The sequence below is a fragment of the Astyanax mexicanus genome, chromosome 1 (assembly GCF_023375975.1).
Source record: "Astyanax mexicanus isolate ESR-SI-001 chromosome 1, AstMex3_surface, whole genome shotgun sequence".
Taxonomy (NCBI): Eukaryota; Metazoa; Chordata; class Actinopteri; order Characiformes; family Acestrorhamphidae; genus Astyanax; species Astyanax mexicanus.
Genome location: NC_064408.1, coordinates 12571734 through 12599131, shown reverse-complemented (window position 1 = coordinate 12599131; position 27398 = coordinate 12571734). Strand labels below are relative to the sequence as shown.

Sequence of the window (27398 nt, the reverse complement as noted above, 5' to 3'; positions counted from 1 at the left end):
TAAAAGCTCAACATGCTTGGAAGAGAACACTAACCACTGGCTAACAGGTAATGGAGATGTGTGGATGTATGCTAACCAATCAGTGTCAAGCTGATATTGTTCTTGGGTTACCATAGTTTTTGCACTATAAAGCGCACCAGATTATAAGGCGCACTATAAATAAATGTCTGTTTTCTGATCTATTTTCATCCATAAGGAGAACTGGATTTAAAGGTGCATTATGCGACACTAGTAAGGAACAGGGGTGTCTCCATATTTTCCTTCTAATTCAGCAGGTCTCACTGCTGGATGGTGGTGGGGGTTAACTAAGTTAAGTAGAGCTAAGCTAAGTAAACAAAACTTTGACTCTTAAAAAATATATATTTTAAAGTTAAACAAATGCTGCATGTTAATCTACACAGATTTCTCCCCTGAAAACTGTTTATTTGGGTGAGTAAAGTGCTTCTGTTTATTTACAGTAAGCGTAGATTGACAAATTTCTCAAGCACTAATGCTGGAGCATTAGCATTTGCTGCTAACCACTAGCGCTAGCGGTTTGCCCCCCGACAGCGCTACACTGAGAAACCTTGAGTGGCGATATTAGCTAGCGGCTCCTTCCACGTAACTTGTTTTAACGGGGTAAACGTGCAGGCTACATTCCAATATACTCACCTCTGAACGGCGAAAGAGCTACTGCTTAGCGTGGTTAACGGCTAATGATAATGCTGCTCCAGCAGTACTAGCCGGAGTTAGAAGCAGGCTACAGCAGGTCGATAATCTTCACCTCTGAACGGCAAAAGAGCTAGCGCTTAGTGTGGTTAGCTGCTAATGCTAATGCTGCTCCAGTCTCTGTGCTGGAGAACTAAACCGAAGCTCTTGTATAACTCTGTACTTCAGCAGAGTGTCTTTACTGCTCTTCACAACCTGACTGATGAAATTCATTCAAAGACGCACAGGATTATAAGGGCACCAACAATTTTTTTGAAAATTAAAGGATTTTAAGTGCATCTTATAGTGTGAAAAATACGGTATACTGTGCATTTTGAAGCCAATTTGCGATCAGTGTAATGCTTAGTGTAATGTTAAGTTCAATGGCAAACTACACTGGCAATGTAGCTCAAGTGCAAAACCAATGAATCAAACTAATTAATCACTAAAGACATATTGGTTAATCTATGATAAAAGGATGAAGTGTGTACATTAGATTTCTTGCTGAACCATCACTTAAACAGAGCATGAAACCCCACCATTACAACTGATATCACATTATCACCACAGTATTAGCAAAAGTGTGAAGAGAAAGATGACTGACAGCTTTACAGCTTTAGAGAAGTTTTGAAAAGAAATGAATCATAAAGAAGAGTAAGTGAATACAGGAGATAAAGTAATTATACTGTATGTCTAATTAGGCAGCTTCGCTACAGTGAAGAACAATCGTCTGAAGCACCGGTCTTGCTAGTCGACTGGGAGAAGTCTGTAAAGTTCAGTGTTCTGTCTTTAAAGGTTATTTAAGAGTTTTTTTTAAAGCTGACACAGCTTTTTCTGCTGGATGCGAGTTACTGTAAACCACTCTGATTCACACGTATTATGCTTTTACTGTAGCCTCGTTTTAACACATCTTGCACAAAACAAAGTAGAAACCTGACGTCAGTCACAACAGGCCATTTGTTGGCAGTTAAATGGCATCTTCTTATTAACACCTTTTAGACTCGCTAGCAATATAACAAATACGCCTGTAAGAATTCAGTTCACACGCTGCCTGAAATAGTCATGTCGGAAATATTGTTTCCAGTTTCCCAGCTGGGGGCGTGTCAGCTGCCAGTAAGGATCCTGCTCCTACAGTGAATGGTAAAAACTTTGAGCTTATTAGCAATAGTTTTAGGCTGTACAGGTTGTTCTTAAGTTTTGAGGGCAACTTGCACTAATATTATTTAGGAATAGAAATAAAGCTAATTAGAAGGACTCAAAAAGTGTTGCCTCGTGCACTTATATTGATTTTATGTAAGGATATTATATATATATATTATAACTTATTGGCGTCCATTTCCATTCGACTAAAAAACACATCAAGTCGTAATTATGACCTCCCACCTCATAAATAGGAATTTCCGAGGACTTGGTGGCAGCAACACTATCATCACATGTATGTAAAAAAAAAAAAAATCTTGTATCTCCATTTTGGTCATTTTTTCTCTTTATGATATAGACCCAATCCTTGGCCCTACCACTTACCCCTACCCCTTCTTTTCGAGTGTAACCCTTAGCACTCCTGATGACGTCAATGTCCTTCGGGATAAATAAAGTATCTATCTATCTATCTATCTATCTATCTATCTATCTATCTATCTATCTATCTATCTATCTATCTATCTATCTATCTATCTATCTATCTATCTATCTATCTATCTATCTATCTATCTATCTATCTATCTAGCTATCTATCTATCTAGCTAGCTAGCTAGCTAGCTAGCTTGCTTGCTTGAAGGGTTGTTCCAATTTCTAGGGGGAGGATTTCACCCCTTCTTCTAACTCAAGAGGTTACAAGGGGAAGGGGTCAAAACCTTCCCCTAAGAATTTTTGACAACCCTTCAAGCACCCGGTACATCATCATGAGAGCTGAAGTTCAGTAACCTAGCTGCTGGTGAAATTAGCTGTGATTAGCTCATATTTTATTTTATTTCTCCGTTCCATCTTAAATGTTGCAGCCCCTACTGTCTGTTGCACATTTTAAGGTGGAACAGGAAGAATACTGAGACAAAATACTAGTGAACTTTTTAATGCTTGTTTTGAAGAAAAATAGCCATTAAACATTGAAACTACACATTAAACTATGGTAATTTAGTGCTAACTTTTTTAAGGAGAATACTCACATTGGTGCGTTTCTTTGGTAGTTTGTTTCACCATCTTACCAATGATTCTCACACCCCTTGGTTTAAAGTGTGCATCTGAAAAATCTCTGTATGAAGGGCTAACAATCCATATCCTTTCCCCCTAACCTACCCCTCCAGCCTAACAAGAATCAGGACACCCCTACACCTTGGAGTACACATGCAAAACAGAGGGGTGGAGAGGTTAGTGGCAGGACCAATGGGTGAAAATGGGATTGGGATATAATTAGGATCTGGCAATTATTCTTTACATTGTGTCAATATTTTATGATAAATGGACCAATAGACATGCTCCAAAATAATGTAGTAAAGTTATTTCCATTGAGAATTAATGAAAGTGAACACTTTACAATAAGCTTACATTAACTAACAGAACTTAACTATTAACCAAATAAGTTAAATTTAGTCTGGATTAATAAATGTCTTTACTAGTGTCAATAAGTAATGAATTGAGATATTAGATAACCATTTAACAGTTCCCGTGCCCGGTGTGTGTTGGTTAGTGTGTGGTTACCGGTGTCTCCGGTCAGGCCGATGCCGTTGGGGAGCTGGGACAGGCTGTGGCTCAGCAGGCTGGGGGCGGACAGGTCGATCTTGGAGGCCTGCTGCCGAAATTTATCCAGCTCCTGAGAGAGCAGCCCGAACTGCTCGCTCTGATTCCGGCATTTATCCTCCAACTCCCGCACCTTCGACTAAACACACACAAAACACACACACAATAACACAATTTATTTTAGTTATAAATACAGACACAAAGTAAAGCAGAGCAATTCCATAAAAAATAAGATTTGAAATCTGATGGTTTGGGTGAGTTTTACTGTGGGTCACCTGGGGCACAGTGTGCTTTTAGATAATCTAGTTCATGGGGTCAGGCATCTGGACCATTAGCAAATCAGAGCAACGCATGGTGAAACCTAAAAGTGACCTCAGGCAATGGTTGGTCTGTTTGCTATTGCAATACTTATTACTTTGTGGCAATATACAGCTCTGGGAAAAAAAACAAGAGACCACTTAAAAATGATGAGTTTCTTTGATTTTAACAAATTGAAAACCTCTGGAATAAAATCCAGAGGAAGATGGATGATCACAAGCCATCAAACCAAACTGAACTGCTTGAATTATTGCACCAGGAGTAAAGGCATAAAGTTATCCAAAAGCAGTGTGTAAGACTGGTGGAGGAGAACATGATGCCAACATGCATGAAAACTGTGGTTACCAGGGTTATTCCACCAAATACTGATTTCTGAACTTAAAACTTTGTGAACATTAACTTGTTTTCTTTGCATTATTTGAGGCCTGAAAGCTCTGCATTTATTTTGTTATTTCAGCTGTTTTTCATGTTCTGCAAATAAATGCTCTAAATGACAAATCAAATGTTGTCCGTAGTTTATAGAATAAAACAACAATGTTAATTTTACTCAAACATAAACCTATAAATAGAAAAATCAAAGAAACTGATTCAGAAACTGAAGTGGTCTCTTATTTTTTTCCAGAGCTGTATAGAAAGAAATGGCATCTTAGCAAGATTATTTATTAACTTAATTATTGTATAAATATTTTAAGATTCATTAAAAAACTTTTTTTTAACAGATTGTTAAAAAATGGTTAAAAATATTATGCTTTATATTTAAGACATACGTTTTATTTGTACGTCTACTAAAAGTGTCTAATAGACAATTTTGCTGGTTTCAAGCAATCTATTTAGAAAGAAATCAATTAATATATTTTTTAATAAACAAAATTACCTGTCAAAGGAATAGGAATATTTATTTTATCTAAAAATGTGCGATATTGTAAAAATTACATCACAAAATTTTTAAAAGCACATTCATGATACATGCTTTTAAATATTCATCATAATAATCAATAGCAGCAGATTTTTTAAAAGTTAAATATCAGATATTTAGACTAGAATTAGGAAGAAACAGCTTGCTAAGATATCATTCTGCTTGTGCAATTGCAACTGGCTTTACTTTATAGTACAGAAGAGGATGATGCTATTATGCTGTTATAATTAAAGCAACAGCTTTAGTGTTTTTCATGCTAATATGTATTTGTAGTGTCTGCTATGTATGGCTGATCACCACAGGCAGAAGATGCGCTTCCTGAGAAGACAAGAAGAAACCCTGATCTGAAACTGGCCTGTAATAATAAAAAAAAGCCAATGAGAAGGTGCTTTAAAATTAGGACTAAGGGAACTTCCATCTGTAGTTCTAAATTATTTAGAGAGGTTTGATGTTGAAGAAACTCAATGACCCTTTGGTCTTCTTCACAGTGGTGGCCACAAGAAACAAACATCTGGATAGTTAAAGGTATCAAAACTGTAAACTTTAAAGTTGAATTTTAAATGTTTATTTTAGGTTTTTTTTTTTTTTTTTACACGGTGTCCAAGTGTGTTAATAATGAACAGACTAAATAAAAGTGCTCCAAAATTAGTACGGTAACATATTTATAGATTAAATTTAAATGAAAAAAATAAAATTTAATTATAAAATTTAATTTTCTGAAAAGTAAAAAAGGCTCTTTCAGTTGAGCTGATATTTTGGAGATACAATTTTTTTTTTTTACATAAAAGCAATGATATGACTGATGTCAGAGACAGTTCTACGATAAGCTTTAGACCTAAAGTGCATTTTTTTAAAGTAAACTAAATGATGTAAACTTATCACATATGTTTAGGTTGTGAGGTGTTATCTTGTAAAAGAGTCTGACCACTTGAGTCTGGTCAGTGTGCTCATGGCAAGGCAATGTGATTTATTGTGCTGGTATTTAACATTCCTCAATCAACAATGTCACGTGTATACCATTAATTAAGGCATTAGTTAATTACCACCGACAATGGACAGTGCAGTGTAGTGGGTGACAATGATTGTGCCCGGGGGTAACTGGCTATAATTGTCCAGGCTATAATAGTCTGGGCAGAAAAAATCACATCCAACAAATCAGATCTCTGTGTTCTTTAGCTTGTATGTATGTGACATGGCAAAAGTCATGGGACACAACAGTAGTAAGTATCTAATGATTTTTCCATCATTAACATTTCAGATAAAATCTCAAAAATTACTGTATGCCAGTTGGCTGTTTTAGAACCCAAATAAAAGGCTACATTTAGACTACGCAGATAATAAACATTGGTTCCTATCACCACCATTGTAAAGACAATAGCTAGAATACACAATTTCACACCAGACCACTGTGAATGATTCTAGCTTGTTGCTCTGAACTCTTAAAAACTTTTAAAACAATAGCTATTCAGAACTTTTAAGGGGTGGAGTTACAGTTGCAAGAAAAAGTATGTGAACCCTTTGGGATTTCTTGGATTTTATGCATAAATTGGTAATTAAATGTGTTCTGATCTTCATCTACATCACAACAACAGACAATAGACACAGTCTGCTTAAACTAATACCACACAAAAATTATATATCGTTGCATGGTTTTATTGAACACAACATGTTAACATTCACAGTGAGAGGAGAAAAAGTGTGTGAACCCCTAGAAAGTGTGAACCCCTAGACTAATGACGTTTTTCTAAGAGTTAATTGGAGCCAGGATGTGGTGAGATTGGATGTGTGGGTTAAAGCTGCCCTGCTCTATAAAAAAAAAACACACCAGTTTTGAGTTTGCAGTTCTTAAGATGCATTGCTTGATGTGAATCATGCCTCAAACAAAAGTGCTCTCAGATGACCTACGTTCAAAAATTGTTGACTTGCATGAAGCTGGAAAGGGTTACAGAAGTATCTCTAAAAGCCTTGATGTTCATGTGTCCACGTTAAGACAGACAGTCTAAAAAATAGAGAAAGTTCAGCACTGTTGCTACTCTCTCTAGGCGTGGTCATCCTGTAAAGATGACTGCAAGAGCACAACGCAGAATGATCAATGAGGCGAGGAAGAATCCTAGAGTGTCAGCTGAAGACTTACAGAAATCTCTGGCACATGCTAACATTTTTGTTGACAAATCTACAATAAGGAAAACATTAAACAAGAATGGAGTTCATGGGAAAAAAACATTGCTGCATGTTTAAAGTATGCAAAAGAGCACCTGGATGTTTCACAGCAGTACTGGATAAATATACTGTGGACAGATGACACCAAAATTGAGTTGTTTGGAAGGAACACACAACGCAATGTGTGGAGAAAAAAAGGCACAGCACACCATCATCAAAGCCTCATCCCAACTGTGAAACATGGTGGAGGGGCATCATGGTTTGGGGCTGCTTTGCTGCCTCAGGGCCTGGACGGATTGCCGTCATCAACGGAAAAATTAATTCCTTAGTTAACCCAGACATTTTGCAGGAAAACTTAAAACCATCTGTCCGCCAAATGAAGCTCAACAGAGGATGGATGATGCAACAGGACAATGACCCAAAACATAAAAGTAAACAACTGAATGACTTCAACAGAAGAAAGTAAGCCTTTATGAGGAGTCCTGACCTCTGATGTGGCATCATGACCTCAAGAGAGTGATCGATTCACACCAGATATCTCAAGAATATTATAGCTGAACTGAAACAGTTTAGTGAAGAGGAATGCTCCAAAATTCCTCCTGACCGTTGTGCAGGTCTGATCTGCAGCTACAGGAAACATTTGGTTTGGTTGAGGTTTTTGCTGCCAAAGGAGGATCAACCAGTTATTGAATTCATAGGTTCACATACTTTTTCACCCTGCACTGTCAATGTAAACATGTTGTGCTCAATAAAACCATGCAAACATGTTTTTTGTGTGTGGTTTTAGTCTAAGCAGACTGTGTTTGTCTATTTTTGTGACTTAGATGAAGATTAGAACACATTTAAAGACCAATTTATGCAAAAAATCCAAGTTTTTCTTGCAACTGTATATATTTAACTTGTGAGGACAGATAGCAGCAGCACGGGGAGAGCAGAGACAGAAGCAGACAGAGAGGAAGCGGGAAACGAACGGGGAGAGGTTTGCAGCCATTTTGCCGTTCTGCTGAGTGTGTACTACAGGCCTGTAAAGCAGCGAATCTATCTGAGGCTGAGAGAAACTACGGCTAGTTTCACTTCCGGCACTGCGGTTCAGCTTCCTGGCAGACACTGAGCAAACAGGGCCTCATCTTGTAAGTGCACACACACACACACGTACAGAACAAATCAACCAGCTCTAAAAAAGTACACCCAGTTTCCTGTAAATATCACACCTAGCTGCGTGTCACTGAGGCGAGTCACGTCAGCTCTGTAACAGAGAAAGACCTGCTGGAGGCGGCTTCAGAAAACCAGCAGCACACATAGGGAATCAATTCTATACCAGAAAAAGGGCTTTTAAAAAGATGGATACAATTTAATCTTCCTAAACCGGTATACAGCCAAAAATACAATTCCATGATTGTGTATATTATTGCTGGGACTGCAGAATAAAACACACCTCACAATCAAACACAACTACACTTAGACTGAGAGGACTCAAAGACTGTATATATGCCACAGACACCAAGATGTAATTTCCTTTCATTCTATAGAAATAAAGCCAAAAATGTCTCGATATAGTCAAAATTGCAACCAGAGTCTGTGCAGAACAGATCAGAGGTGGAGCCAAGCTCACCAAGTCCTTGTGTAGACCCCACTCCCCCTGCTGTCCATGCTTATATACAGCCATTGGGAAGACTATATATACTAGACTATACTATACTAACTTGTGTTGCAAGACGTTGGATAATGGGAAAAAGAAAAGATTTTCTGCGAAATATGTTAAGAAACACATGAATTTACGTCAGTTTTAAAGTCAATGATCAGTGGTGTGCCAGTTCACAGCTTTTCTGAACTAGTTCAAGTTCAGTTCATACATGCTCAAAGTGAACAGTTCACGTTCAAAGTTCACAATTTTAATTCTGAACTAGTTCAAAGTTCAGTTCATTGTACTTTTTTCCTGAGATATTCAAATAAATCCTTTTTTCCACACTACAAGCTACAAATCACTATACGTTCTTTGCTCATTGTAGACATTTGCTCATGACACTGCAATCGTGGGTTTCTTACCAGGTGGTGAAACTTGCAGCAGTACAGACAAGCTAGACCAGTTCTATACTTAGTGCAATGAAATCTACCAGCATTTAATTAAAAAAAGAATATATAATATGAAATATGTATTTTTTTTTTTTTTAATTGCAGCGCTTTCTCTCACTCTCATCATTGGTCTGTCACTCTCTCTGTCTCTCCCGCTCTGCTGCAGTTCATCACGGGTAACGTCGTGCGGAAGCCAGTATGTTATTAACCAGCCAGTATGTTAACTATTCTCAGCTGGACGCTAAGTTGCCCGCAATGCATTGCGCACACAATGTCAAAACAACAAAAAAATTTCTGTCTGGTGATACATGATTTAAGCGGCACCAGCGAGAATACAGGAGGGAGGAACTTTCTCTCGCTGCGTTTCAAAAGAGAAAACAGATGTCACTCAGTTTTCAATGGAAAACAAATTCCACCGTTCATTTACAGGGATGTCTGCCATTCATGACACATAATGTGAACTAATTCACGCTCAAGTTCTTTATTAAAAAATGTGCTGCGTTCAGTTCAACGTTCACGAAAAAATGAGCGTGTTAAAGGAACTCGTTCACGCACAACACTGTCAATGATCCCACATGTCATGATATTAACATCAATTTGACTTGCAATATTTCCTCTATCAAATTATCGCAAGATAAATAAACACTAATTTTTAAATGCCTGCTGTTACTTGCGATGGTCTGTTCTGCTCTGTTAGCTCTTTTCCACACATATTTTCAGTCGGAATGTAGTCAAGTTATTTATCTGACTCAAACTCAACCAGAGCTTCCGTGAACTTAACAGCCCAATCCTGATTCAAACTGAAAAACAGCCCAATCCTGATTCACCCTCCAGCACAGAGTTCTATCAGCACAAAAGACCACTGCTCTGTATCTATATGGTAAAAAGGACTCCAAATGACTCCAAATGTAAACAGTTCAACTTTTCCCTTTAAATCAAGCAGCAAAAATATTGTAGCTTGAAATGTTAATATAATAAGATTCTTTGTGCCACTGGTTCCACAAGATGTTTCTACAGGTTCTAAACAGAGGGAGAGCTATGTGGACGGGGTGGGAGTGCATCGGGCAAAAATGACTGTACAGAGGGAACTGAAGAGCTGAATAGCGACTGTATCAGTACCTGCATGCAGTCCAGTGTGCTCTGCTCAGCAAACACCAGGACAGAGCATAACAAAGCATCAGGTAAAAGAGAGGGAAAGAGAGAGAAAGAGAGAGAAAGAAGGAGAAGGAGGGAGAGATATAAACAAAAATATACAAAAACACAAATGCATGCATGGCAAAGACCAACATCAGGGAAGAACACTTGTGGTTAGAAGACACAGCATTCCAGCTCCAGCTTATAGAAGAAGACCTGCTGATCATCTCAGTAACTCAGCTACAGTATCTGAACCCCTCCAGAGCCCACTGTCACATCATTGCAGCTCAGCTCTGAATAAAGAACTGCTATCTGACGACTTACTAAATGATCTGTTTGATTTATGAGGAAGAATAAAAGGCAGTGAGTGAATTTATAGACAGACAGGGCCCTCTGGAGGAGACAGGTACTATAGTCACTGCTGTAGTTTAGAGATATACAGGTGGATAGACAGATATATAGATATACAGATTGACAGACAGGTAGGTAGATAAATAAACAGATAAAGAGAGAGAAAAATAATTAATGGATTAGTGTTACTCTACCAGCTCTCTCAGCAATACAAACTGGATCAAATCCTACAAACAACAAAGGTCATTTAGACAAAACGACACAAACACAATACAAAATACACAATACACACAAAAAACACAGAATACACATTCACAAGCGGTGCATCAATTAGTGCTGTGAAATTTTTGCTTTTCTTAATAGTATTTTGATCTTTTAAGCACAAACTTTTGTTTGTATGGAGCTGAAAAGCAAACATCAGATAACTTGACATCTGAATAAACACATTACCCCATCTGAAACAGCTGGAACATTCTACAACAGGAAGTGATATCAGTTGGTTCATCTGAAGATCATGGGAAGACCAAAATTAAGTTCCATCATTTGTTTTTCTGTATATTTGATCTTACTTTAACTATGACTGAGGAGCTCAATATCAACACTCAGTCCTGTTACCTAAATAAATTCTTAGATCTTATTTGTTTACTTTTAAAATACAATTTTTGGAAAGATCACTAGAATGTGCTCAGCGTCCTCATGCTATTAGCATAGCCCCCATTTAGCTTTTTTCATGTTTTTGCTAATTCTAAGCTAAAAACGAATTCCTGTTACTTTTAGTACTTTACTCATAACATAAAAAGTAACAGAAGTGAGTTCCAGTAACAGGAATGAGTGCCAGTAACAGGAGTGATTTTTTTTTGTTTCTTTAAAATAAACACTTTCTTGAGAGAAAATCAAAGGAATTAGTGGACTTTTTAAACATGTTTTTTAAATGTCACATAAGTTTTGTTAAATTCTTCGGCTTTGTAAAAAAATTAAGTAAATTTGCCTGAGTTTGACCAGGACATACTAACTATAACTATTGGAATAGTTAAATACAGGTATTATAAAAAGATTTAAAAGAATGTTAAGCATGATCCATTTATATTATATAAGTTCTGTGATTCATGTAAATGTTAATGTGATTAAATTAATTTGGTTTTATGTAATTTAAATCATTCGACAGCTCTAGTATCAACACATTTTATACACATACAGCAAGTACACACATAAAAAAACATATATATATATATATATACATTACAGTCACATGACTGCTTTAAAACAGCACAAACACACAGTGCTGATGGCTATTTTTCATTGTACAACGAATCAATTATGCAGCTGAGCTACATTAGCTGCAGGCAGAGCGTCTGTTGTCTGTCTGAAGCGAAGAGAGAGAGGAGAGGCAGGAGCCCATCAAATATTAACACCCCTCCTCAAACTGGATCTGCTGCAGTGGAAGGCAGGTAATTATCAATAATGATAGATAGACACGTTATTGAACAGATATAGTGTACTTAATAATGAAGAGACTGTTTAGAGTAGGAGGCAGACACACACACAGACACACACAACACACACAAACTAACATAAACAGATAAAAAACAGACAGACAGACACTTTGGGCGTTTTCACACTAGCTTTTCTTCCAGACTATGGAGCACTTGTTTCGCAGGTTCAGTACGTTTGGTGAAGCATAGAAGCTGCTTCCAAGTGTCTACTACTAAAATCGGTGTTCTGAAGTTCACTTCAAGCTGCAGGAGTGAAACTATCCTCTCCTGGTGCTGCGTGTGGGGTCGTGTGACTGGTTCTTTATTTTGTAACGTGACTGCTTGTTTTAACTTGATGCATTACTTTATTACCCTTTCCATCAGTATATCCATATAAAGCACACTGTGATAGGACTGCAGTGACTGTACTGTAATAAGTTCAGCTTTGTGGAGTGAGTGTGGGTACTGACAGCGGGGTGATAAACACTGGTCTTGCGCGCCTGACCTACATGGAGAATTATCTTCTCCTTTGGTTTGGACGAGTCTTGGAGTTCCTGCACTCCGAAATGCCGGGCATCCTAAAACTGTGGTTCCTCAGCACTCATAATGATCATATCCAATTAAAAATAATAAAAAGCAGCAAACAGCTCAGGTATTCTATCCATTTTGTAAGCCTACATGCAGAAAAGGTGACATATGGAACTGAAACATCGATCTATGGTTCAAATAGAGATTGTCTGTGTGAAGCCAAAGCAGCAATAATTAGCTCCTCCCCCAAACGAGTCCAGAATCAAGTCTAGTCTCATCAGGACTCATCTAATCAGGATAAGTGTGAAAACGTCCAAAAATGACCAACACACTTTCAAATAATGGAAACCGAGATCAGGAACATTAAAAAACACACAAGCAAACTAACAAATAAAAACTCTTACCTCCAACATTTGTACAACCCCTTCATGTTCCCTCTTGGCAAATAACTGAGCCTAAAAGAAAATTAGAGGAAATAAATAAACACAAAATAAAAAGCTGAAGAAACAATAAAAAAAACCCAAAGCACTAAAAAAATGTAACAATTTGGCTACTAGTGCAGCACACTCTGCACATATTAAAATAAAAAACAATTGACAATAACATTGGGTACTGTGATGATATCAAAAACGGTACATTTTAATTACAGTATGCAGATTTTACAGCTTTTCTGTTGAGCCATAAAAACTGAAATGACTGTAACGGTATATACACTGAACAAAAATATTGTATTAATATTATGATTACATATTTTGCATGTATTATTGCACATGTTCTGTGATTTTCATTATATCGTTCAGACAGAGCGCAATGTGCATTGCAATGCTTATTGCTATCTTACACCTTACATGCTTATCAGGTGCCAATCATGCAAGAGTTCGGGTCTTTAAAGGTTAAAGTTTTAAAAGTTCATATTGATGGTGATGAAAAACCAGTGTACATTTGTGGACAGGGAAAGTGTTCTATGCCTCTTTACTCTCTACGTGACTGACCCGCTGAAGTCGTTTGATCTCGTCTTGCTTGAACTTGAGGATAGCCAACGCCTGCTCATGCTCCAGTTCCAGCTGCTGCCTGCGCTCTGCGACCTCTCGCATATGCTGCACACACACACACACACACACAACCAAAGAGAGAGAGAGAGAGAGAGAGAGAGGAGTTAATGAGATATCTCATTCCACTGCTGTGATTTTCCATATGCAGCACCGCTAAAGCCCCGCCTACCTTTAGGACCTGCTCTAGGTTCTCCAGTTTGGCACGGAGTTTCTGGTTCTCCTCGAGAACTGAACTGTGTTGAGCGCTCACTGCAGAGAGCTCCTCCCTCAGCTCCTCATTCTCAACCTGAGACTGCAAGGAGAAAGACAGGGTGAGAGGCTATGTTCACATTACCAGGCACATGACTCAGATCTGATTTTTTCATGGCCATGTGAACGTGCCAAATTAGATTTTTTCAAATCAGATTTGAGTCACTTTCATATGTGGTCCTAAATCAGATACGTATCCAATCCATTGACATGAGACATGAATGTGAACGGTCAAATAGGAATTCATGCATCTTTTTGCTTTTACGCATTAGCATTAGCGCTACATGCTTCTCCTTCGTACCCACACCACATCTCTTGGTGCAGCTGTGCAGCTATAGCTGCAAAAACAGCAAAAGCAAACCACCTGATCTTTTTCACCTCCTCGACCAGAGCATGAACTTCAGACCAGCTGTTTGCTCTCCACTCCAGCAACAGATGCTCCACATATGAGCTGCCAACTCATCCATTTCCCTTTATAAAGCTACGAGTCGTCTCTCAAATTTGACGTTTTTTTTGCTGTTAGTGAAGAAGGCGATATTTAAACATTTTCGTTTTAAATCAAACGAGCGCTGGATGTTAATCTACACAGATTTCTCTCCTGAAAACTGTTAATTTGGGTGAGTAAAGTGCTTCCATCTATTTACAGTAAGCCTAGATTTACAGTATTTTTAACAGCACAGTTAGCAGCAGTGCTTAGCGCTAGTAAATGCTGCCTGACAGAGCTACACTGAGGAACCCTGAGTGTTCTGGTAATCCAGGACGCTATCAGCTAGCGGTTTATCCCACGTAGCTTGTTTTAACACTGTAAACACACAGACTACAGTACGATATACTCACCTCTGAATGGCGGAAGAGCTAGTGCTGCAGTTATCAGCTAATGCTAATACATTAATAAACTAAAATGTATAATATACTATATGTAACTAATTTCTGTTTAATTCAAAACATAAAAAAATATTTTTCATGTCCTATAGGATGTGAACAAGGTTCATTTCTGGATCCCCTGACACAACAAAGCAGTAGATATTTTATCAAAATCGATCGAAATTATGTCATGGTCTCGAGCCTCGAAGTAAAAAAGATGATCCCTCTAAGCTACGCAAGCACAGTGTGCTGCGCCATTTGCCACTGTAGCCGACGCCGCCCTTTCTCCAGAGAATGTGGACATTCTCATCTTCTTAAAGAAAAACTTGAAAATATAAAAATAACAGTTGTTTTGTCTAGCCTCAAATATGTTAATAGTTTTGGTACCTTAAGGAGCATCTTTCTCTCAGATAAAGTTAATAATATATCTTTGTTAAAGGAAAAAACTTGTCATTCTCAGGGACCGAGTCTTATTTTTCATGTTTAACTGTTATAGTAGGATAGAGTTCAGTTTGTTAAGGCTCTAATTGTTCTATTATTTTGTACACGATGTTCCTGTATTTTTTTTATTATTTATTTTATGTTGCACATTGCTGTTTTAATAGTGCACACTGCTGCTTCCACTAGATGGCATTACGAATATATCTAAATTCATTTATTTAAATTTGACCATTAGTGCCTAATGTGTTGTGTTACAGATCACTTGTATCACTTTGCATCACTTATATCAAGTCCACCTTTTAAAAATAAAATATTTAAAATTTGATGAATCAAACCAATGACTGATCATAGACTAACCTAAAACTGGCATAGGCCTCTCTGCTGTAAAAAAAAAAAAAAAACAGAAAATCGAGAATCGAATCTAATCGTGACCTTAAAATCGGAAATAAAATCGAATCGTGACACCCCTAATCAATATCAGTTTATAACATGAAAAAACAGCATGCATTCATTACAATATATATTTTTTGCATGTTATGGGCTCTTTAACTATATAACAAGAGGTCATGAATCCCATTCACCTGCTCATAAACACATAAAACCCCACACTGACCTGGTCAAGCAGCTGAGCCTTCCTCCTGAGGAGTTCAGCCTCCTCTGTTAAGAGCGCATTTCTGCTGCGCTCATCCTCAAGCTGGCTCTCCTGTAGACACACATATATATATGAACTCATTATTCATCTCTGCTGCGGCGGTGCAGAATCCAAACCCACTGGTAAGACTCATTTTATTATTACATTAAATAAAGTCTTGAATATCTTTTTTTGTAAACGAGATCAACAGAGCAAATAAACTCACCAAATCGAGACATCTTTTCTGCCTCTTCCTTACTTCATGCTCAAGGCCTTCACATTCTTTTCTCTTCTTGCTCAGCTCACTTTCCTGTAGACATGCAATAAATTTTTTTTAAAAACTGTGGACTTAAACACAGACTCAAAGAAAAGGTTTAGAATCATATTATTACCGTTATGAAAACACAGTGGTTTAATGAAGATACATGTAGAATGTATCTGTGTATAAAAGTTATAATCTAAAGGTCATGGGTACCCCAGGAAAAATATGTCAGAGCGACTGGAATAGATTACTTAAGAGCCAAGCTCAGGAACGATTACTGGCAGCTAAATAGATCTAGGTACTGGACCCACAGTCCAGTATAATCAATAACCTAGTACTCTAAACACTCACACATGTAAATGGGGTTGGTTGTGGCCCAATGTTAAAGGCCTAACAACTAAAATAGTCTGCCTTATTCAAAAGGATGAGTAACACAATACTTTACAATAGGGGTGTGCCATAGCAAATCGTACGCGATAATATCGCCAACATTTTAGAATATAGTATAAGTATATTTACACTGTTTTCATTTTCCATTAGATATATATATATATATATATATATATATATATATATATATATATATATATATATATATATATATATATATATATATACTAGAAACAGATTATGTCTGTCCAGTATCATTTATTTTACTTTAATCCTGGTTACATGGAAATATTTAGAGTGCATTATAAGTCATCATGACATTCTGGATCATTGACTTCTGTTTCAAAATCTGATCAAATTCGTGTATTTTTTTATATCTCAGGTAGGGGTGTGACATAAATCATATACAATAATAAAATTAAATTTTCGATTTGTTGCAGTAGTGCATTCTTGAAAATGCCATATCGCCCACCCCTACTTTACAATAAGGGTGCATTAACAGTACTCACTACAGGCTGTCTCAACTAATTATTAATTAACACTGGTTCAGACATTATTATTCATAACTAAAGGTTTAAACTAATGTCTCCAATCATTATTATTTGCAACATTACCAAACATATTAAATTTTAATGTTGAAAAATGTTGAAAAAATAAAATAATAAATAAATAATAATAATAATAAATAATAGCGCTTTTTACAACTGATGTTGTCGCAAAGCAGCTTTACAGAAATGTAATTAGAGGACAGAGAATCAGACGAAACATTAAAAGTAAACAATACAGAATAAACTTCAGCAAATATTAGCAATAAACAAAAAAATACAACTGGGCCATTTATTTATTTTTTTTTTCAAAATTAACAAAGGAATAAAAATATTTTCTCATAAATTTAGTTGAGCCGATTAACCCACCCACCAACTAGGACACCCCCTATCACTTGCAGTGCTCTAGATACTAGGAGGGTAAGGACAAGAGCTTGCCTCCTCTGATACATGTGAAATCAGGCACTTTCTCTTTTCAAAGCCATTAGAGCAGGGGTCTCAAACTCATTTTTGCCGAGGGCCACATTGGCATATTGGCTGTCCTCTGAGGGCCAGATGTAACTTATAAATATAAGAAAATGTAACCAGATGTAATACAAAATGAATGTAATTACTCTTTAATGTTAAATAACTCTCAATATACTATTTATTCAATCAAATATTACAGTTGCATGGAAAAATGTTTGCTTGTTGCTCTATTAACATAAATCCTTTTAATTTATAAGTTATATTAACTTTGATCAAAACGTTTGATACTGAAATAAGGCTTAATAAATATAAAATCAAAAATTGTGAGCTGTGACAGATTTAGCATTTCCTCATCCAACCACTAGTCGGAGCTGCAGCTGCAGCACCACAAGCCCGCAGTCTTTGCTTAGTCAGAGCTGCAGCCCAGCCACGGGCTACAGGGCTCAGCTGAGCCAGTCTGGAGCGTTTTTAAAAATTTGTAAGTTCTTCTGTGTATGAAATAAAATAACCCCACTAACCGGATAATACAGCTCTCTACAGTTCATCTTTCAGCCCAAGCAGCTAACAGCAGCAGTTTAGAGCAGCGTCACGGAGGCACTGCTGGGATTACATTATAAACAGGTCAGTTAGCGCGCTGCTAACCTCAGGATGTTTATAACTACGGAGTTTAGTGGACACACCACGGCTGCAAGGTTAGACTGTTGAAGGCTACTGAAGACTACTAAAGCAGGCAACGCAGTGTAAGCAAAAAAAAAACAAAAACCACACACACACACCAAAATACAAGTTAAGATAAAATATGAAAACGAACATAATAAAGCATAAATAATTAAATTGAATTGCGGGCCAGATGTATGTTTATTTTGTTAACCCGCGAGGGGCCGTATGAAACCGCGTCGCGGGCCGCATGTGGCCCGCGGGCCGCTACTTTGAGACCCCTGCATTAGAGGCAGGTCACTCATGCCATCTCTGAATGAGAAGATTCCAAAATACAAAATTCTTGTGAACAGTTTATAGCATTGTGCGCTAAAATGTACAAAACAACTGTATTTTTAGGCTTGTTATGGCTACTGCACTTGCACAGATCTCCACATTGAGGGGAGCTTTCCCGTTTTTTTGCATGCTGAACTTCCTCCACTCTCTGCACAATCAGCAAGCTGGCTGGCTCTCTTCCATAAAAAATATAGAAGATCTCCATGTCATATTACAACCTATGGTTGGTCTCCTTTGTTGTAGTGTCTTTGCCCTTTACGAATTGCCGGTAATGCAGTATCACTAGGCAGCCAATGCACTTTGAGGAAAGGGCCAGAATCTCAGATACATAATGCATCAGTCAACAGACGCCTGTGCTGATCAGCATTACAAATGGATAGATATAGAGAGCGTCATCTTCCCACCCAGAGAGAGCATGGCCAATTGTGTTCTCTCGGACTCCGGCTGATGATGGCAAAGCAGTATAACCCGAGATTCGAATCCACGTACTTCGGTCCACAGTGTCAGCATTTTAGTTTGAAGAATATTCCATTTAATCTGGTATAAAAAGAGCCAAACTGGCATCAAGACTTCAGTGGCTCATTTTGGGAAACAAACAAGCCCTGTAAAATCTCTCCAGATGATTGACAGGCATGCTAGAAGCCACGCGGGTGGGCGAATAATAACAATAATAATTGTTGTTAAAGTGGTCTATCGCTTTAATTTCCATACTGACCCCTGACCCGGGCCCTCTGAGGAATTACAAAGCTTAGCACCCTTTAATTACACTAAATGCAGCTTACACAAAGGACCAACAAACGGCGGACATTAGCTTATTGGCCCACAGCGGCAGCGGCGTAAAGACCATCAGGACTGACCCAAGCTGACGAGCGGACGTCTGACGGACAGAGGAGCTAATTGCTGTAAGGCGTTAGATTAGCGCCTGACCCCTGTGGCAATGTTTCACAGCAGGAGCAATACTGATGATTAAAAAGGGAAAAAGAGACACCTGTGTAGTGGGATAGGATCAGGCTGCGAGTGTAGCCAGATTGACAGGCTGATGTGATTTCTAATTAGAAGGAAGCAGTATTAGGGCTCCGAATTAGGGTGGTCTTGAGGACTAAGGTACTGGCACTATGATGGGGAGATTGCTGGTTCGAATCCTATTCATGTAGCTTGCCATCAGCTGCCAGAGCCCTGAGAGAGAAACCTTGGCCTTGCTCTCTATGGGTGGTTAGATGATGCTCTTTCCACTCATCATTTCAAAGGGTGATGTCAATCAGTACAAGGCATCTGTGAGCTGACGTATCAGAAAAGATTCACTGCACTTTCCTCTGAGCGCACTGTGATGCTACTCGGCAGTTTAAAAAGAGGCGGAGTCTGACTTCACGTGTCGGAGGAGGCATGTGCTACTCTTTACCCTCCTCCCCATGAGTAACAGACTGCCTATACTGCACAATAAATGCAAAGTCTAGCATTATTACAAAAATCATCATGAACTGTAACCTCACTGGACTTGAGGACACACACCTGTGTAAGTTGTGAACATTGGACAGTGTGCTCATGGCAAGGTGACGTGAATTAGTAGTGTTGGAGTTGGAGTCTAAACGTGGATGTAAGATGGATGGATCATTCCATTTCTGAAGTTGTTTGGGCATTAATCATTCCCCAGTGCACAGTGTCACATGTGTACTGGGAATACATTTTTATACAGAGATGTTTTTCATGCCGCACACTCTCTGATTGGGCAGAATGGCCCTCCCTCTCCCCCATCATTCAGTACAATGCTAGTTGTTAGCTAATGTAACAGATATGGCAACTAGTGTTTTACTCCAAGTGTGTTCAGCTGAGTAAAGACTTTGTGTTGACGTGTCTCTGAGTAAGTAACACATGCTGGATGTACTGTGCTCCAGCTAGTGGGTGGAATTGGTCACTGAAACAGTTAAACAGGGTGGAAACTATGGAGTGAATTTTGTGCAAAAGTTATATGCAAAAAAATGGTGTGTTGAGTAAAAGACTATAAAGTGAAAAAAATGTAAGCAGATATATATTTTTAAATATACTTGGTTAGCTTATTATTCTTTGCAGTTACTTGAAAATTATTTCAGTTTGGATTTTGCCAGTCTTTGCTTTAATTTTTTATTTTTTTATTTTTGTGGATTTTGCTGCTAAATCTCTCATTTGCTTCCGTTGAATTTTTTTGCTTCTGAGTTTTGACAGAATTTTCACAGGTGGGCGGGGCTTAGAAAACGGCGTTCCCCTTGAATTTCCATTGGTCAGCTGATTTTGCACTGACGGGTACTCTGAACTCGCAATAAACCAAGAAATGAGCAGGTTTGCGCTCATTTTCATTCTTAAAATTTAACTGCGGATTTTATTTTTTTGGGGTAATACCTCTGGCACAAAATTCACTCCATAGGAAAGCTTTCTACATCCCTGATGAAACTATTGCTTTATTTATTTCTCTCACCAGAAACTGCAGCCGCTCCTCCTGCGTGCACTCCTCCTGATGACTGTCCTGCTTAACCGTCACTTGTGTTCTAGACTCCTCCTCCTCCTCTCCAGGAGTCTTCTCCCCTTTAACAGGGGCCTCATCTAATACTGGGGACGGGGTTTCACACACAACCTGAAAGGGACAAAACACAGGGGAAACAAAAGCAAAAAAAATCAACAAAATAAGAATTACATTTTTTTTTAATCCCTTGATTTTGAGAAAAGCTATGGTGATCAGACAATCAGACAGTGGTTCTTTATATTTTTTCTAGAAAATTTCTAGTATTTCTCCCAGAAAATGATTGCATTTACACCTGTTTTGTTATACACATTTATGTCCTTTGTTTATACCGGAACAACACACACAGTGGTGGGGGGACAACAGTTTCCATCTAACTCTGGGTGCGTTTTGATGTATGTTTGGGGTCATTGTCTTGCTGGAAGATCCATGAACTACAACTCAAACCCAGTTCAAGTCCTCAGACTCAGTTTATTTCTCCTCCTTCTGTTCTTCTTGTTTAGTGTGGCACACACAGACACACAATGCAAAGATTGAGTTCTCTGTTTTTTCAGGTGTGTGTTTTTTTTTTCGTATTGCCCACACATGTTACTTGCCACAGGTGAGTTTAAATGAGCATCACATGCTTGAAACAAAGTTATTTACCCACAATTGTAAAAAAACTATAGCTTTGTCTGGTATTTTTGTAGATTTGTGTAAAACTACTGTATTTTTCGGACATTAAAACCCTATTTTCCCAAAAAACGTCAGTACGCCTTGTAATCTGGTTCGCCTTATGCATGAATTCTACAAATCATGCAACTCAGCAGAAGGACAGTGTTATAAACATTAGCCGCTAGCCTCAGCGCTAGCTCTTTTGCCATTCAGTGGTAAGTATATCGGACTGTAGTCTGCGTGTTTACCGTGTTAAAACAAACGGTACCACTTTAAAATAAGACTACCTTTATAAAGGGTTTATAAATGGTTTACAGTTAGTTTATTAATGGTTAATAATTAGGTTATAAATGCCTTAAAATCATTAATAATCAGTTATAACACATACATAGAAAGGGCAACAATATAGATGGCTGTGGGTTCACTATTTGGCAAACAACAGGTCATTGTTGCCCTGTTGTCTAAGGCATTTACAACCTAATTAGTAACCATTAATACACTAATTGTAAACCATGTATGAACCCTTTATAAAGGTAGTCTTATTTTAAAGTGGTACCAAACAAGCTACGTGAGACAAACCGTTACCGGAACACTCAGGGTTCCTCAACGTAGCGCTCTTGGGTGGCATTTACATTGCGCTAGTGCTGTGGTTAGCGGCTAATGCTAATGCTGCTGCACCCAGCCTTAGTGCCGTAAGTAAATAGAAGCTTTACCACCAAAATAAACAGAAGAGAGATTTGTGTAGATTAACATTCAGAGTTCATTAGACTTTAAAATACATAGTTTTTTTATAATTACAGTTTTGTTTACTTAGACACTTCCCCCAGGATGTAGGCATCCTTACTAGTGTCATTTAATGCGCCTTACATATGAAAATAGTCCAAAAAAATAAGAGGTTCATTGAGAGTACGCCTTATAATCTGCTGCACCTTGTAATCTGTAAAATACGATATATCAAATTTGCTTAATTTCTTTGCTTTTGTGTTGTTCCTATACACACAAATGACAAACATGTGTACAACTATATATGTGTAATTACAATCATTTTCTGGGAGAAATACTAAAAGATTCCAAAGTTTGTATTCTCCTGTAACATTAACATTAACATTTTGGTCTTTTGCCTATCCAGCCCTAGAAGATCGAGTGCTTCTAGGAGAGTAGATGACATTGGATGGTGTTCTTCTCTCAGAGTTAGAAGTCAAGCCTCCGTGGCTAATTTTAGCGGCTCCACCTACTTACACCCACAGTGGAACTGTGCCACTGTGGCCAAGGCCACGACCCCGTAACAAGATAAAGCGGCCAGCATGTGTTAGCCGTTAGCACTGCTAGCATAATTAGTGCTTGCTGTTCACATTAGCATTAGAACTTCACACTTTCACCTGCTAGCACTGAAAGAAGATACGCTGTAAATAAAGAAGATGTGTAAAGTCATAATCAGTTAGTGCCTTGTTGGTAAGCTCTAGCTGCAGCTAGTGAAGAAGCGCTTGAGTAGAATAAGGGGATTCCTGATGGGAAGAAGCCCTTTACCCTGTCAATCAATCAATTAGCGTGAAGGACAACTGCACAAGTCACCCTACCTGACTGCATCAGCATACTGCTCTACATATAAAGCCAAGTCAATCCAAGGCTTATTTGTGTTTGCATATTTTTTTTTTTTATTTGGACGTTTACAATACCAATCAAAAGTTTGGACACTTCTCATTCAATGTTTTCTTTAATTCTGTATTTTCTGTGTTGTAGATTAATAAACACATAAAAGTAATTAAGGGACACATATGGAATTAAGTTATAAACAGTGTTTAAGTGTCTCCAGAAACTCTTCCTTCAAGACCCTGAGAAAACTATTTCACTATTTCAGGTGAGTCTCCCTCATGAAGACACCGAGATTAAAATACCAAGAGTGTGCAGATCTGTCCTCAAAGATAAATGAGCCACTTAGCTAGAAGAATCTAAAGTATAAAACATATTCTGGTTTGTTTAACAGTTTTTGTTTTTTACGGAATAATCCAGCATGTTTTCCTGTATAGCGTTAATATAGTCTTTTATATAAAATTTACAAGATAAAAAAGCATACAAATGAAGAAAAATAAACAAAACATAAGTATTGGGAGACCTGTTCAATAATTTCTTTAAAAAAAACAATGGGTATAAAAATGATTTTACTCTGCTTTTGTTGGAGTAACTCTCTTTGCTGTCCAGAGAAGGCTTTCAACTAGATTTTGCAACATAGCTGTGAGGATTTGATTGCTTTACACTGCTCTACAGTTTCTACAGTTGACTGTTAGGGGGGAGGGCTTAATACCCTTCTAGCCCAAAGGTAGCTGCTCTAGAGAGTCCTATTCTGTTGAAAAAGAGGAAAGATCGGACATCACCCATATGAAGTCCAGTATCTTTATTTATATGTATGTATATTTATATTTAATCAAGTCTAAGAAAGGCATAAGAGCCTAAACTTTTGTGTTTTATCTGTGTCAAATAAATATACTTAAGCAATAATACATAAGAGGAAGTTTACTGAAAGATTTTGAGTTAAAGAGGATGAGAAAAATACGATCTGTTTGGTTATAAAAACAAAGTTAAAATAGTTTCATTGCTGCTCTGTTTGTAGCTGCACTGTTTGGTTTGTAAGCGCTGCATCATTGCTAGGTTACCTGTATGTGGCGGAGTAATACATGGGAAGCTATGGTTACAGTGCATTACCGGCTGATAATGGCACTTATAGAACACCTCCCAGCCAATCACATTGCAGAGTCGGAACTAACTGTGGAATAATCAACATTATACGGGTGCTGTCTGACCTTTTATGTTTTTGGGCTTGTTGTTATGTATTAAGGACGTGAGAAGTATTTAGGAGGGCAGCTTTGTTTGTTGATCCTTTGTCCCATTCTATTGGCAATTGTTCCCTACAAGGACTAGACTAGACTAGAAGCTATGTGTGCATTTGCACGTCTGTGTCAGCAATGGGTAAAACTAAAAGCACTAAAATGCATCTATTAGAAGGGATTGGACTTGTGTACAGTATACAGAAAAAAGGGGGTAAAAGTATGGAACTAAAAAAAAAAAAAAACACAGTATCATGCCACTTATTACAGGACATAGGACTAGTACCGTGTCCGATTATTTTTGCTCCATGTGCCAAGGAAGCTAAAGAATTTTGCTCTAAGCTGTGAGATGTGTGTGGGAGGTCTTTTGCACTGAATGTGGATGTGATTTCTGCCCAGTCTCCTGTCTGTCACAATAATTGACTCAGCCAACTTTGCCTTCCCTGTTTATCCTTACTCACAAGATAACACCTCATGACATATACAGGTGTGAGATTTCCCAAGCTGTAAAACCTCCTGATTTGTTTACATATTTCTATAACACAGCCTTTACTATTACTATGTAAGTGTGAATTGCTATGCTAACCAGCTAACAGAAAGCTCACTGCGTCCAGGCTAGGATTCATCCATCTCATTTAATCTCAAATTGGCCCTCAATACAGCAAAAAAAAAAAATAATTACAGCTTTTTAAACACACAGCTAGAAGGGGTGAAAGCCTATCACAACATACAGCACAGCCTCACACACAGCTCTACAACTACTGATCTAAACAGACACAGTTCTTTCTGATGTTTATTTAATTAGCATGTATTTACCTCACTAACAGTCCAATGGGTAAAGCTCAAGGGGACCCCAGAAAGCTAAGCGTTCTTAGGGTTAAAGTTCTGCTGATTAAGGAGCGTCAGTGTGGAGGCACGTGTGCGTCCTGGCTCTGGTCACTTCTGATCCAATTGTGACTCCTCGTGTGCCTGGCTCTGACAACTTGTGATCCTACTGTTATTCCCACTTCTTATGAAACGTGCATTAGTCAAATTTACACACATACTGAACATGTAATTGATCAGTTAAGACATGTATTATATATTGACACCCCCCCAATATCTGCCTTAAATCTTATATCTTCTGTCTTCCATTTGAATCCAAATGATGCATCATTGTTTTTTTTACTGTAGATTAGTAACACTTCTTCCTTTTTCCATTTTCTCCTAATTATTACAAGGACGGTGAAGACTAGCACATGCCTCCTCCGACACGTGAAGTCAGACTCCGCCTCTTTTAGAACTGCTGCTGATGCAGCATTGACAAGCAGCATCACAGTGCGCTTGGAGGAAAGCGCAGCAACTCGGTTTTGATACATCAGCTCACAGATGTGTATGGGCTAGCAAGCAAAGGCTATGAATTATATACACACTAAATGAAACTTGTGCAAACATGTTTCTTTGCTATGCTATGAATTTGAAATACCACACCTATAAACTGAAGATACACTACATTTAGGCCTTAACTGTACCAAAGCTGTGAAGTGTTACTGTTTTAGCAAAACTACTGTAATGGAACTGCTTGAACACATCAATTCTCTACAAATATATAAATATATCACTCCAGAACTGTTCAACAGCATAAATCTGCTATCTACAGCTCAGGCTTCAGTGTAGCTCCTGTTTTACTCAAGTCAAAGTAGATTAGCTACCAAAATGGCAGTGGTCATTTTTTACATTATGCCCCAATCCAACTTTTTCTTCTACTTCCACTTTTACTTCAATACATACTGTGGATGATTTTAATACTTTTACTCTGATAGATTGTTTATGTGCTGCACTGTTACTTGTTACAATTATAAAAAAGTTAGGAATCATTCTAAAGCCAAAAGATTCTGTCAACAACACATTGTGCTTTCTTTAAGTTTTCAACTGTCTCACTTCCCAGCCCCCTATTCCTCTTTACACTGATAACGTTGCAGAAGAGAGCTGATAGTCATCCATCTGTGAAGAAAGTCAACATTGCCTCATTTGTTTATGAATCATTTGTATGATAATTTGAAATCCCAACCAAGGTGATGACTATCTGATGACCATCACCCAATGATGATACCCCCACATACACCTCCCTAAACTACTATCCTTCCTTCTCCTGCACCCCCTGCAGTGTTTAAAGCAGTTTCTAGAGTATGTAAAGTCCTACTGAAATGTCTTAGTCAGTCAGACGGACAGAGAAAGAGAGAGAGAGCAACAACCAACTAAGCTGCACATCCATGTGTAATTTTTTGTCTGCACAAGAATAACTCAAGTCAACTCTGAAGCTGTCTCCTGAGTCCTGAAACTAACTCCTGATTCCTAAAGGCCGAATTTCTAACAGCCAGAGCGGTAGATGCTCTGCACGGTCACCAGATTTAAAGAAGTTAAAAATAAAAAAATAAAAAAACATATTGAATACTTTCATACTTCTACTTAAGTGTGGAGCTTAAACAACACTTTAACTTCTACTCAAGTCACTTTTTTGGATAGTTACACACAGTCCACATAAACTCCAAAGAACCTGCCTTTAGCTTCATGCTATGCTACACACTCTAAACACTCAATCCACCAATCTGACATCGAGCTCTACACCCCACTGACTAAAGCTGTGCTACATTAAGGACTAAAGTGTACTTAAAGCACAGCCTAAAATCCAGAACTGTTCAACAGCCACTCACAGGAGGCCTGAATCTAAAACTGCTGCACACCTGATGCATAAAACTTGTTTTCTACAGCTCAAGCCTCAGTATCGAACCTGTTCTAAGAAGGATAATTTATATATTGCATAGTAACTTATTATCTAAAAGCAATATTCATGATGTATAGCAAAAGCAAAAGTCTGATATTTACTGAATCAAAACGTAGCTTTTCTTGTAGTACCTTCTGCATGCACAGGCTATACTGGAAATAAGTAAATAAGACCTGCCTTTAGCTTCATGCTATACTTTAACATTCAATCCCTAATCTGACATCCAGCTCTACACCCTATTGGCTCAACAGCCAATCACAGGAGCCCTATATCATATTATTTTATAATGTAATATAAAAATGTATTCCTCTTGCACTAGACAGTTATTAACTAAGACCATAAAACATTATGTATAGCAAAAGCAATGGTCTGATACTTTCTTGTTAGTAAGTACTGTATG

The 27398-nt window shown here is 37.9% G+C and overlaps 1 protein-coding gene across 3 annotated transcripts in view; it reads right to left on the bottom strand.

Annotated features, from left to right (window-relative positions):
- LOC103040366 (peripheral-type benzodiazepine receptor-associated protein 1) overlaps positions 1-27398 on the bottom strand; it is a 186633-nt gene that overhangs the window by 47893 nt on the left and 111342 nt on the right. For 2 of the 3 annotated variants that reach the window (XM_022665818.2, XM_049466266.1), the window contains exons 8-14: positions 20717-20872; positions 15836-15919; positions 15592-15681; positions 13594-13716; positions 13365-13469; positions 12777-12827; positions 3382-3559 (exon numbers count right to left, since the gene is read on the bottom strand). In XM_022665818.2, coding sequence (XP_022521539.2) covers positions 3382-3559; positions 12777-12827; positions 13365-13469; positions 13594-13716; positions 15592-15681; positions 15836-15919; positions 20717-20872 — 787 coding nt within the window. Of the gene's footprint in view, positions 1-3381; positions 3560-10006; positions 10028-12776; positions 12828-13364; positions 13470-13593; positions 13717-15591; positions 15682-15835; positions 15920-20716; positions 20873-27398 lie in introns of all 3 variants that reach the window. The other variant, XM_022665817.2, reaches the window with a different exon arrangement.